At 41.0% G+C, this 12683-nt stretch overlaps 1 protein-coding gene across 1 annotated transcript; it reads right to left on the reverse strand.

Annotated features, from left to right (window-relative positions):
- Positions 1 to 1633: 1633 nt before the first annotated feature.
- lrrc56 (leucine rich repeat containing 56) lies at positions 1634 to 12189 on the reverse strand. The gene is made up of 13 exons (XM_046394918.1): positions 11917 to 12189; positions 11481 to 11660; positions 10878 to 10965; positions 8637 to 8697; positions 7490 to 7586; positions 7011 to 7208; positions 4523 to 4697; positions 4198 to 4428; positions 3815 to 3882; positions 3142 to 3284; positions 2722 to 2927; positions 2201 to 2540; positions 1634 to 1953 (listed from the first exon to the last, which is right to left on the reverse strand). Exons 1-13 carry the CDS (start codon positions 11923 to 11925, stop codon positions 1785 to 1787), a joined length of 1965 nt encoding a protein of 654 aa, XP_046250874.1. The 5' UTR covers positions 11926 to 12189; the 3' UTR covers positions 1634 to 1784.
- Positions 12190 to 12683: the final 494 nt, after the last annotated feature.

Genomic DNA, 12683 nt, shown 5'->3' on the forward strand with positions numbered 1-12683 from the left:
CTGTGTGCACATTGTATTTCCCTGTAATTTGTGAACACCCATCCCCTGCGGGGAAGGCTTCACAAATCAAATTTATGATGTGGTGGCACTACAGTGCTGTAATTGTCTTTTAAATTTGATTTTTTTTTTTTTTGTTGTTAAAATGACCACCCCAGCTTTTCTATCCACAGTTTTGGTTATAAAATACAAGGGACAAAGGTATGTTTTTAAAAATAAACTATTTCCTTTTTGACAACAGTGTTGACTCAGAATGCTATAAAGAAAATTAAACATTACTCAAAACCCCACTGTACTGCATATCAGACACATTAGGGGAAACCTAAAACCACTGATTAAAAAAAAGGCGCTTCTGGTTTGCTACTTCGCCTGTTAATAACTAGGGAGAGGAACAAAGCTGCTCACAGGTCAGATTAGGTTCCCAGTCCTGACCAGCTGTGAGAATGATCCCTTTCAGAGAAATGACAAGACTATTTAGAAAGAGTAAGTGGCACTCTCACACTTTCCCACCATGGAAGGTTTCTCCTAAGAGCACCAGCGAAATGAGAGTGTGGCTGAAAACACCTGACAGGAGGCGAGGGATGATCAAAGATAATACAGTCGCGTGATGGAAAGAGTTGCTAGAAGATGAGAAAATTTATGTTACATAAGAGCCATCACGTGGTTGAGTGGATACCCCAATTCCGTTGTGCTAATGTACACTGTATGACTGTACAATGACAATAAAGACTATAATCTTAATGCACACATTTTATAATCCTATGTCTGATGTGTTCATATCTTAATTCAACATTGTGGTGTCAAGTATTAGCAGTGCTCTCAAGTTTTAATGACTGCAAGTGCGTAATTGTTTTGACTCACTTATTTACATCCTGTTTCTGTGGACAAAACTGAAGCATTTATGACAGAAATGTGGGAAGTGTTTTCTCATGTGTGTCTTGGTCTGTAAGTGTGTATCAGGTATTCACACAAAAGCCCAGGCAAGTTTGGAAACATCTGCCTGCTGGTTGTGGCGGTTCCCTGAAATGGAACTCCATGATAAGATGGCTGTGACAACTTCAAAACAAACCGCTACTCTAACTATGAATGCCCTCAACAGTTACTTGGGTATTAAATGTGGCCCTTTCATTAGTCCTCAGGACAAAATGATACGATTCTCCACAGTGCAATGGATGGGTAATTTCCCATAGGTGTTGGCAAACAAAAGGATACGTCACAGTGAGAGCATATAAATTCTAAATAGACTTGATTTGTTCCAGTTCAGTTCTTGTGTTGTGTATCAGTACATCACGAATCATTTTCTCTTGTGTTAGAAGTGTACAGGGCTAAAGCCTGCATGCCTCATGCTCACTCTGAAGTAAATGCTGCCTTAGATGTGGACAAACAGGCAACAAAAGGAATGAATATTATGTTTGAAGGTGAGGTGGCTTTGGAGGATTCTCAAGGCAACTGAAGCAGTGGGTTCGGGTTTTGATTCAATGTTTACAGATAGTGCCCTCAAGTGGCAAAATTTGACTACTACACCAAGAATATCAAACCAATCACTGACAAAGCAGAAAGCCTTTACATCTAAAATCTATTTAGTTACAATGATTCAAAATTTCAACCTGAAAAACTTAAATATAAAGTATTAGTCTCATCCTCTTTAATTTTTATTCATCTTCAGCAGCTGTCAGAAAACCAGTGATGTTGAAGCACTATAAGCAATATAACTATAAGTTCACGAAACAGTTACACAGATCATACTGATCGCAAGCCAGGCAGCCAAACATCTGCCCATTTTCTTGTCAGTCTGGGTGTGAGCTCCCTCTGCAGGGCTGGAGTATGCGGTGCGGGTGATGTTTCTGCAGTGCTGCCCGGGCTGTGTGAGGAGGGGGTCTCTCGAGAAGTTTGGACATCTGTGGAGCTGGCAGATGCTTGTTGCCAGACTGTACACCAGATAAGTCCATCATTGCACTGAAAGACAGAAAAACCGTCTTTTAGCACAGCCGTATATGAACAGCATTTGGAAAAAACACATGGTCATGTTTTTTACATGCTATTTAGTGAACTGTATTCACAGTTTAGTTCAAGGTTCAATTCAGTATTTTTTCTAAACATGTAAATTCCACGTAGCAATTGATACAGGAGCTGTAAATAGCAAAAAAGAGTAAAATGTTCTGCTTCTAAGCAAACTGGCAAATAATCTTTAACAATGCAATACCATGAATCTGTGAACCCTTCAGTCAGGGTACTTGTCGAAGGCGGGCAGGGTATGTGTGCAGGCAGTGGCAACAGAGGGACCTCAGTCCTGGTCAACTGCTGGACACTCTGGTGTGTCATGTCTCTGTCTCCTGTCCCAGGGGAGCATCCTATCTTGCTGAAATCAGATAAATATTCTGACTTGGTCTGACTGTGTTGAAGCCTACGTGCACGGATCCCTGGTGGTTTGCGATTGCCTGTAGCTGCTGTGGCACTGAGAGGAGGAGAAGGGGACAACATGGTGTCTGGGGACAGGGACAGTCGAGCTACATCAGGGGAAAAGGCTTCTCTGTGATGCAGGTCTGAAAGTAAAACAAAATCATTAGTAGCTTCCATTACTGTTTGTAATCCACTGGTATATCAATCGTTTTCAACTTAGACATTACTGTGGATAGATGATCATTATACATTTAAATTCTCTTTGTTTAAATTGTCACTTGTTTTAAAAGCAACAATAAGAATGTTCATTCAGTGAGCAATCACCTGGGGAAGGAGACTGGAAAGAGGAATCTGGTGAGGCAGTATCTAGGCTGTCACCATGCTTTTCCTCTACATGTTCTTCATCACTACTATCAGTCCTTACAGCACCAAAGTGTTCCTCTTTGTCATCATCTTCCCCCTCATCTTCATCACTGTGCTGAATAGTCAGGACCTGTGGTAATCTTTCCGTCTTTATGGCCCTGAGACGCCTGAAAAATAGTGTTTAATGGTATTTTGTTTATTTGCTTAATTTTAATTTTGAAGAAGAAGCCAGGTTCATGGCTAAAGTGAGGAACAAGCAAGAAGACTCCAAACCACAACTGTCCTCATGGATTGGATGCAGATCATATTCCACTTGCAACACATTATATCATATAGTGTGCTTCCCAGCTTAAGAAAAATTAAGGGGAGATGTGCAAGTACCTGCTGTGCTGCTCCCTCCAAGCTCTGAGCTCAGCAAACACATCAGCACGTTCTCTAACATCAGGCTCCTCAAGGTCATACGTGTGTTCTGGCACATGGATGGGAAGGTCACGGGGAGTGAAAGTAGACCTTATCGGTGCTGTCTGTGAGATGGAAGAGAGGGAGATTGAGTGTGAGAGGTAAGAGTGGAAGACAGGAAACATAAAAGAATAGAGGCCAAATTGCTGAGTACATTAATTATGAATAGACGGCAGAGTAATAGTCAAACAGAGAGGGAGCGCAAACGCAAGAGGGGCAGGAAGGGCAAGACAGCAGCGGTGTGTATATGCCAGTGTGACAGGCCCCATGGCGTTGGCAGTGAGAGCCCCATCTGTCAGGTCTCTCTGACACTGTTGCAGTGACTCCTGCTAATAATTAGCCCCTTCTGTTTATACTGACATGATGTTAAAGATATGAGCTGATGGTGTCAGACAGCCATAATGGCCTCTCAAAGTCCATAAAGCTTGTTGTTTCCATTAAACCACACTAAATGTTATACAGCCTGCAAGAAATGATAGACTGGTGTGGATTCATTTGATATCTGATTAATAGAGATCTGTTTAGTTTCCAAGAACATGTTTTGTAACTGAAATGGTGGATATTTTGTTTTCTTCCTCCAAAACACACCACCTACCTTCAACTTTTCTCTCCTTGCTCGAATCGCCTGCACCGGGTTTCCACAGAACAGGATCTTGCCAGCTCCTTCAAGGACAGAAAGAGCAAATCAAAGCAAATCAGCAAATCAAACTGTTTTCTGACACAAACAAGTCCTCTTGGTGGCACTGTGGAGTAGAGATTGCTGTTGACAATGTTTATCTGTACTGGGTGACATTATTGAGAATGGAACTGACATTAAAACTATAGAAAATACAGAGATGGAAATAGTTCCCATGGGTCAGTAGTTGTGCCACAACCGATATGGTTAATCAAGACACTAAAGCAGCAACATAAGGCTGGATTTAGAAGGTCCCACAGTGGGAACATCATCATCAAAAAAAAGTGATTGGAGTGCCTAACCGTGCGTCATTATACTGGTTTCTGCTTCCACTGCTGCTAGATCTGAGTCCGCAGAACCAGGTCTGGACCCATAAGGGGAGAGAACCCCAGGTCTGGTGGCTGACATGGGTCTGGAGCCAGTGTGGGGTCTGGAGCCTGCTGACGACAGGGGCCAGACACAGGAGCGGCTGGAAGCAGGATGTCTGGCTGAGGTGGGTCTGCTGTAATGACATGCACTGTCTGGTGTTTCCTCTACAAAGACAATAGTGATCTTCCCATTAAAAACGGAGCTGTGATTAACTTGCACGCATCAAATGACTCAAAACAACAATATACATGCACTAACCTTTTTCAGTAGCTGCCTGACAGGAATTGCGGTCTCTGATGGAGTTTCGGAGAATGGCCCAGTCATCTCCCAAGGTGCTGCTACAGCTACACCCATCCTCCTCCACCCTTAAATTGTCTAGGTAACACAGCTGAGGGACCAGCTCCCTCACTGCAGCCTGATACCTATAGTGTGTCTGGGTAAAAAGGAGGAAGAATATGGAAGAGTGGATGGCGAGTGGTATTAGTTAGAATATGTGACTTAAATGTTTGCACAGTAGTGTACACTGTCACACTTTAGTACTCATACACAACACAGGCAAGTAAAATTGTCTGTTTCAGATATCACGACTGATATGCAGTTTGATGTGTGTAGAGACAGGTGCACTGTGGAGAAAAGCTGAATTGTAACTCACAAAGTAAATTAAATAGTTGTTTTTTAATGATTTTGGTATTGACTCATATTCTGTCGTATCATCCTGCTTAAAAACCGAGGTGCTTATGTCACTTAAGTGACTTTGAAAAAGACTCAAAGAGACTTTGAAAAAGACTCAAAGAGGCTCACACACAAAGTACAGTATAATTTAGTTATGTACTAAGTCACAACCACATACTGTATGATGGGCTACATGAGATGCTATAGGTGAAAACCAGCAAGCAAGAACCAGGATATGTTGTAAAGGAGATCTGCCAACACAGATGACTCTTATTTTGACCCACAGTTAAAAAAAACAGTGTTCATTTATATCACCAAATCAGTGATACACTAGTAGTCCAAATGTTAGACAGTTCTAAATGTGTCAGTAGCTACCAGTATCACATTAAGATAATATATATTAGCTACCATTCATTATGTTTTTGCATTTGGTCTTGACCGTTACGATACTTTAATGAATCTGTGGCGTAAGGAGGCAAAAGGCATAAAGCTATGCAGGTTAATAACTAGTGCTACTAAAGCCTACAATGGGCTCTTTGCACTCAAGTCTGGTCTTTAACCAGCACAGAGAGAGAGAGAGAGAGAGGGAGCGAGAGAGAGAGCAGCAAATCACTGAGCTACTGAGCGATTAAATTAGAGCACAGCACTCCTGCCCTTCATCAAACCACACAGATGCAATGAATGAAAAAAGAGAGTGAAAGGTTGGCAGGGAGGAAACCAAAGAGAAAAGAGGAGGAGAATAAGGGCTGTTTGAGAGGAAGTGAGCGGATGTGTGTGTGTGTGTGTGTGTGTGTGTGAGATGGGAAGCAAGAGAGCAAGAAGAGTGATAGTTTGGCAAGAGAGCAAAACCTAGAACTCCTCAGTCACTACAAAGCACGGGCCTAATGCATATTCAGCTCAGCATCTCCCATCATTGCCCTAGTTTCCTAATTAATGCTCTGCTGGTGGGTGTAAATAAACACATTCACAGTGGCCCAAAAAACTCAAAGCACACTGTGTCTCAAATCAGCAAAAGGTGTAAATTCAGCTTCTACCGTGTATTTCCAGCTTCGACAAATATGTGCATGGTGAGCTGCCTTATGCCCTGGTCATTTACATCCAAATATAAATATGCAGGCCAGTTTTCAAAGAGATCATATATCACTGTAATATAACAATAAAATACTATGTCTGTGTCATGATGTCTCCACAGAACAGTGTGCCAGATGTGCGGTTGTTATGTTGGATTATTTCGATGCCTCCTGTTTTCCCTTTGTCCCATCTGGTGTGCTGAAGAACCAGATACAGAGCAGTGAGATCACATAGATACTTTCATGTCTCAGCACATTCTAATTACATTTCGCTCAGTATCTGACAAAGGGCTGAAAGCCTCCTATCAGAGGAGAGACAACTAACGGAACAATACCAACATCAAAACCACAAATTGCACCTGCAAGTTGGCTTTTACAACATCAACTGAATGCAAGGCTGCCTTTTCTGGAACTCAGCCTGGGTCCTTGCTCAAATTTTTAGTCAGCACCCACCCTTTTTTTGTTTTATGATTTTTACCACCTTTCTGTGATTTTCACTTTTACGCCACTTCGTACTGGCTGCAGCAGTTGACAATGACTCATGATTTTAATTGTATTCCGCTCACTCACAGTATCTTAATCTACAAAAGAAGATTATAAATGTCATTTGCATACATGCAGAGAAAGCATGTTAACACATACACATCAAATGTTCTCCTTGCATTATCATCAATGCCTGGGTGGTGATACGACTGTTGTGTACAGTACAGGTAGACACATAACTTTTGTAGCTAATATCGTCTCTCCCCGATGTCTCCAATTTCACTACACCCCCTTTGGAAAAATGCTTATTTGTCAAATATCTGTGTCCACTGGATCATAAAGGACAAAGAAGGATCCTAACAAGGACAGACAAAGAGGTCTGGTGAAAGAAAAGCCAGCATTTGGGGTGCAACCTGATCTATTTGACCTTATAAGAGTGCCATCTCTTTTTGCATGAGGTGACAAATGTATACAATAGTCAGTTATAAGATATAAACAACATTAGGAAGACATTACTCTACCTGGATGGCAGTGGGGTTTGGGCGCTCACACACAGGGTTTCCCTCAAGGGTGAGTGTCTGGAGTTTTTCACACAAACTCAGATACTGGACCTGAACCAGGTCATCCACATCATTCCCTTCCAAATCTAAGAGCTGCAGATTCTCCAGCATGCCAACCTGACTCAAGTCTGACACACTGTTATAGGCCACATACAACTCCTGAATCAGGAGGGAGAGCATAGCAGAGATTGGCAGAAGGGAATAAAATGTGTGATGAGACAAACTGAAAAACTGGCAGACAGAAACTTGAATCAACACAGAGTCAATAACAGAGAAATCCTGTGGTTACATAAAGGGAACATGTTAAACATATAATAAAAGCCAGAGAGAGAGAGATCCATTACCTTCCCATCTCACAGAGACTTGGTACTTAAAAACTGATCACTTAACATTATACCATTACTCAAGACTTTGGACAATTTGTAATCTATAAAGTCTACCTTGAGGGAGGGCAAAGTAGAAATGCCATCTAGGTCTTGTAAGGAGCAGCAAGGCATCCATAGTACTTGCAGGTGGGAGAGGGACGTTCCCAGGTCTCTAAAGGGATAAAACAGCCATACTTGATTTAGAGACAGGGAGAGGAGTTACACAACACTGTGGATTGTGGGAGAGGTTATCTAGTCCCTTAGTTGCTGAAGCTAGAAGCTCTTTTTTATTCCCCAATATGCAGGCCTCTCTGACCTGTCTCAGTCTACCCTCCCATAACACCCTCTCTACATCAGCTCAGAGCAGGAAATGCTATCAGAAGCAGTGTATGTCCAGCTGGCTCCGCTTTGCTGCTCTCAGGGTGGGGAGGACAGCTCCATATCTTCCTGTTTGTACTGTCTTGTACCTCAGCAGTCTCTCAGGTAACAACTCTCCACCTGTCCTGTCATAAGGACACTGTGTGTGTCATTCTGGAGGTTTATTGCTTTTTGTCTATCCAATTTTGATGACACAGCTGTGGCTGCAATCAAACTAGAAGGACAATCCAGGAGAAACTGTGTATTTCCTGGCTTTCTCCCCACACCGTTCCAAATTGACAAATCTGAAATCTGATATGCCAAAAACCCTTCTCTGTCCCATTGTGAGACAGGTAGGTGAACTTGTTCTCCACATGTATCTATGCCTAAGAGTGTACTGAACACCATATATACTGGTATCTGGTTTACAAGCGGTGACGTGCATCTTCATTACAGAAATACTGTATCGCAAGAAGGCCTGCGCTGTTACCACACCATATGCTTTCCGTACCAGGTATACATCCCTTTGACGCCTCACCTATTATTCTGCCTCAAAGAAAGTCTTTTTTATGACTACTGAGGCCTCTCGCTCTTCTAGCACACGTGAGCACTGTGAAACATGACAGTAATCCCCATGGGTCAGCTACTGCTCTCTTTCAAACTTACACTCTTTATGGAAAAACCTGGACTCTGTTTCTAAATAATAAGCTAAATATGAAATGGTTCATACAGTGACAAGAAGCCTACCTCAGTGGCAGTTCAGCTTTGTTTAACAACTTATTTCACATTTGGTTTTGTGATTTGCAACTTCCTGTGCTTGTTCTCCTTGGAACAGACCAGGAACGTTATGTAACATTACTCTTACCTTACTGACATAATCATACTGTTGTTCATTCTGAGCTGCACCAGCTCAGGCAAGTAGGCACCTACAAGATGATCAGATAAACAAAGTTATATTTCTTACTTTCATGTGACAGTGGGGTGATTGTATTGTATTGAATTTTAAACAAGCTTCTTGACTCAGTTCTAATGTCACCTAATCGCATGTTCATCCTCAGTTACATTGGCCTGCAAAAGTACTCATACTCCTGGAACTTTTCCACATTTTGTCACGTCACGACCACAAACATAAATAAATTTTATTGGCATTTTATGTGAAATACCAACACAAAGCGGCACAAAATTGTGATGTGTAGTAGAAAGAAAATTATACATGATTTCCAATTTTTTTTACAATTAAAAAACTGGAAAGTGCAGCGTGCAAAATTATTCAGCCCCCTGAGAGCAACCAATTGCCGTCAGAAGTTGCCTGATGATTGCAGAATGATTGAATGTTGACCTAATGATTAAATAGAGTCCACCGGTGTGTAATCTTTCAGCAGGGCAACAACCCTAAACATAAAGCCAAAACTACAAAGGAATGGTTTAAGACAAAACATATTCATGTGTTAGAATGGCCCAGTCAAAGTCCAGACCTAAATCCAATCGAGAATCTGTGGCAAGATCTGAAAACTGCTGTTCATAAACACTGTCCATCTAATCTGACTGAGCTTGAGCTGTTTTGCAAAGAAGAATGGCCAAAAAAAAATTCAGTCTGTAGATGTGCAAAGCTGGTAGAAACACACCCCAAAAGATTTGTAGCTGTAATTGCAGTGAAAGGTGGTTCCACAAAGTATTGACTCAGGGGGGATGAATACGTCTGCATGCTGCACTTTTCAATTTTTTATTTGTAAAAAACTTTTGAAATCATGTATAATTTTCCTTCTACTTCACAATTGTGTGCTGCTTTGTGTTGGTCTTTCACATAAAATGCCAATAAACTTTATTTATATTTGTGGTAGTGACGTGACAAAGTGTGGATAAGCTCCAGGGGTATGAATACTACAAGCCACTGTAGATAAAAGGAAGAGCACCTACACTGACAGGAGAGGCATGACTCACACACACTCTGCCATGTCTGCACTTGTGAAATCTAGAATTTTCTGAGGACAAAGGTAAGCATGATGAACATTTTCTTCCACCAGTCATCCTGAACTGCGGTTGGCACACCTAACAGGAAATCTAATAAAGATTGTGTGCATTGTGTGTATCATTACAGTGTTTTTAAATGTCTATGTCTAATCTAGTTTAGGTTTATTGTCCACGTGGACATTACAACCATCATCTGTAATGAATCATCATTTTACAAAAAGTCTTCCAAGTTTTTAAAAATATGAATTTAAGTGTAATAGGAGTTACTGCTATGAGGCCATGTTTACATAAGGAAGACTGGATACAAACAGTGAAACCAATACCAAAAACCAGGGTTTGGTATTGATACTCAATACCTTTAAGGTATCAGTCAAAATAACAAAGTACAAAGTAGTATCAAAGCCTCTGCAGGCAAATCATACCTGAATTTGATTATTTTTGTCCTTAGAGCTTTAAACATATGACTAAGTGTATGGTCTTGCTTTCAGCTAACCACTGCAAACATTGCAACATGTGACTGGCCCACTACCACAGCAGCTACGACCCATACAGTCTGTGGTGTAGTGATGTATTTGAGTTGGCAGCTCAGCATGTCAAAATATCTGAAGTACTCTATCGGTGTTTGTAACAGTTTAAGGGTACTGGTATTGGTACTGGTGTCATATTTTTGAAGATACTCAGAACTACCAAAAACAGAGAACACTAATGTGTAGACAAACAAACTTATGAAACATGTCCATGTCTGTGTAGATTCTCAGTCATCCAGGTCATCTTGCGTAGAAGAACTTGAGTTGGGGGAAGTGAAGATGTTTCACCTCTTATCCAAAAGGCTTCTTCAGCTCTGATTAACTGGTCGGGAGACCCAGGTATTAAAGTGAGAAGGCAGACGCGCCCAGCCAACATATGACTGCAAGGGGGTTGAATGGGTCATTATCGCACAAAGCCATCATGTGACTCGTTAGAGTCTCATGTGTCCAGGTGTGAATGACTGTTTGTATGAAACATTAAGTCACGGTGAACAAATACAAAAAACATAAGTACACATACAAACTTGGTACTGTACCTGTGCAAAATGGTTTGAAATAGTAAGTCATGGTTTACATGTAGAAGTGCCTTAGTGTGCTGTTCATCTTACCAAAGCTACCCAGTGTGCCTTCTTGTGTGTCTATGCAGAGCTCCAGCGATGTCACATGAGAGAGGTTCCCAGTTCCACACAACAATTCCTGTAAGGGCAGGAAATAAATAATAAACAGCTGACCGTACTTACCTTAGATATACACAGATGACTTTTATATAACAAATTATGCAAAGCCTGTGATGTGAAAAAATTCTGTCTGGCAACTTCACCTTAACACATCAATCTGCACAGCATGTGCTGCTTTCTCTATAGTTTGTGCTCATGCATCAGTTCACCAGGCATAGGGAAGGCAATAACAGAATGATTTCATCGTAATATGAGCACAGTAATACAGGCAGGATACATGTAATATATGTTAAATCTTATTTCCACGTTAATATATGCAATGCCATTTTCCATAGCCAAGTTGAAATTAAGCTATAAAAATGCCTGTGCTGCTGCTGCTGTAAATGAGATAAATGGATAAATCAGATAGTATGGATTACTTATGGCTGGCCTATGCACAAAGCCTAACCACATGAATCAGACAATCACACGGGAGAACAGGGGTGTCAGTGGGATGAACACTGTTTGTATCCTCAGGCACTTCTGCAAACCCACCAACTTCTCTGGAGAGAGGTAGGAAAGCTCCACTGCCATTTCAGCGTCATCACGGGGTTTCGTGGCAGGAGTTGGGTTGATGTGTCCTGATCCACTCAGCTCGGTCACTAGGACCCGTGCAGTGGCAGGCCGGACCTGCTGGTGCACAGACCCGTGAGAGCAACTCATCTTTCTACCCACCTGAAATCACCAATAGGAAAGCGTTTTAACAACATTGGTTTACTGACTTTTTAACAAAGAGAAAATGTCATGTATATCTATGACTATCTTTTCTAACTACCGTTAAAATAGCTAGCCATCAAGCTAGCGCTACGAAGTTACTGTTTAATGTTGACATAACGCGTCAGGTAAATAATTTAATATTCCATTCACACAAACGAAACATACTTTATAAATAAATTTGATATAATAGTTTTTTTCTTGCAATTTATATTACCTGTTGCATGAAACTGCAGACTAGAAAGATCTATGCATTTTACAGACTGAGCACTTTGCTTTCAAGCAAAAGTTTGCTTGGCAACCACACACCACTTCCTGGATACCATACTGGGAGGCCCATGATCCCATGGGATATGTAGTGCACGCGCAACAGTTCTTCACCTACAGCTCATGGTGTTAACACCTAGCTAATATTTGTCATATGATGCTATTATTATCAAAAATTGAATCTCTGCTTCTCTTCTACTATCACTACCTCAAGCCGCCAACGCTTGTCTCTAGTTGCCTTCAAATGCTCAATGTAAACTCTATCCCTGAAATTGTGAGCGTTTACATCGACGTGGTTGCATTTATGATAACTTAAAACGTATCGAAAATGGATGTGAAAATGGAAACATATGACAGAATTGGGTTAGTTAGTTACAAAGCATTATTAGTAACAGCTGTTCAAGCCCCAGCTATCATGGAGGAGACTGGGGAGTTTTCCTTCTACAGTTTAACAGATATTATTAATGCTGGGGTTTTTGCTGTATTTCTCATTTCTTTCACTAAGTACTAACTAAGTACGACTAGGTATCTTAAAAATAAAAAACATTTTTAGAGAGTAGTAAACTGACAGGGGTTTAATAGACTAGTTGTCAATGAAGAGAGAGTTAGATTTTATGACATTTATTAAGCCATAATGAATGACTTCGTTAAATATTAACTTAAAGTAATACTAGAAGTATTTTGTTTAGGATTATAAAATTATAACATGCACAGAAC

The sequence above is a fragment of the Scatophagus argus genome, chromosome 7 (genome assembly GCF_020382885.2).
Source record: "Scatophagus argus isolate fScaArg1 chromosome 7, fScaArg1.pri, whole genome shotgun sequence".
Lineage (NCBI taxonomy): Eukaryota > Metazoa > Chordata > Actinopteri > Scatophagidae > Scatophagus > Scatophagus argus.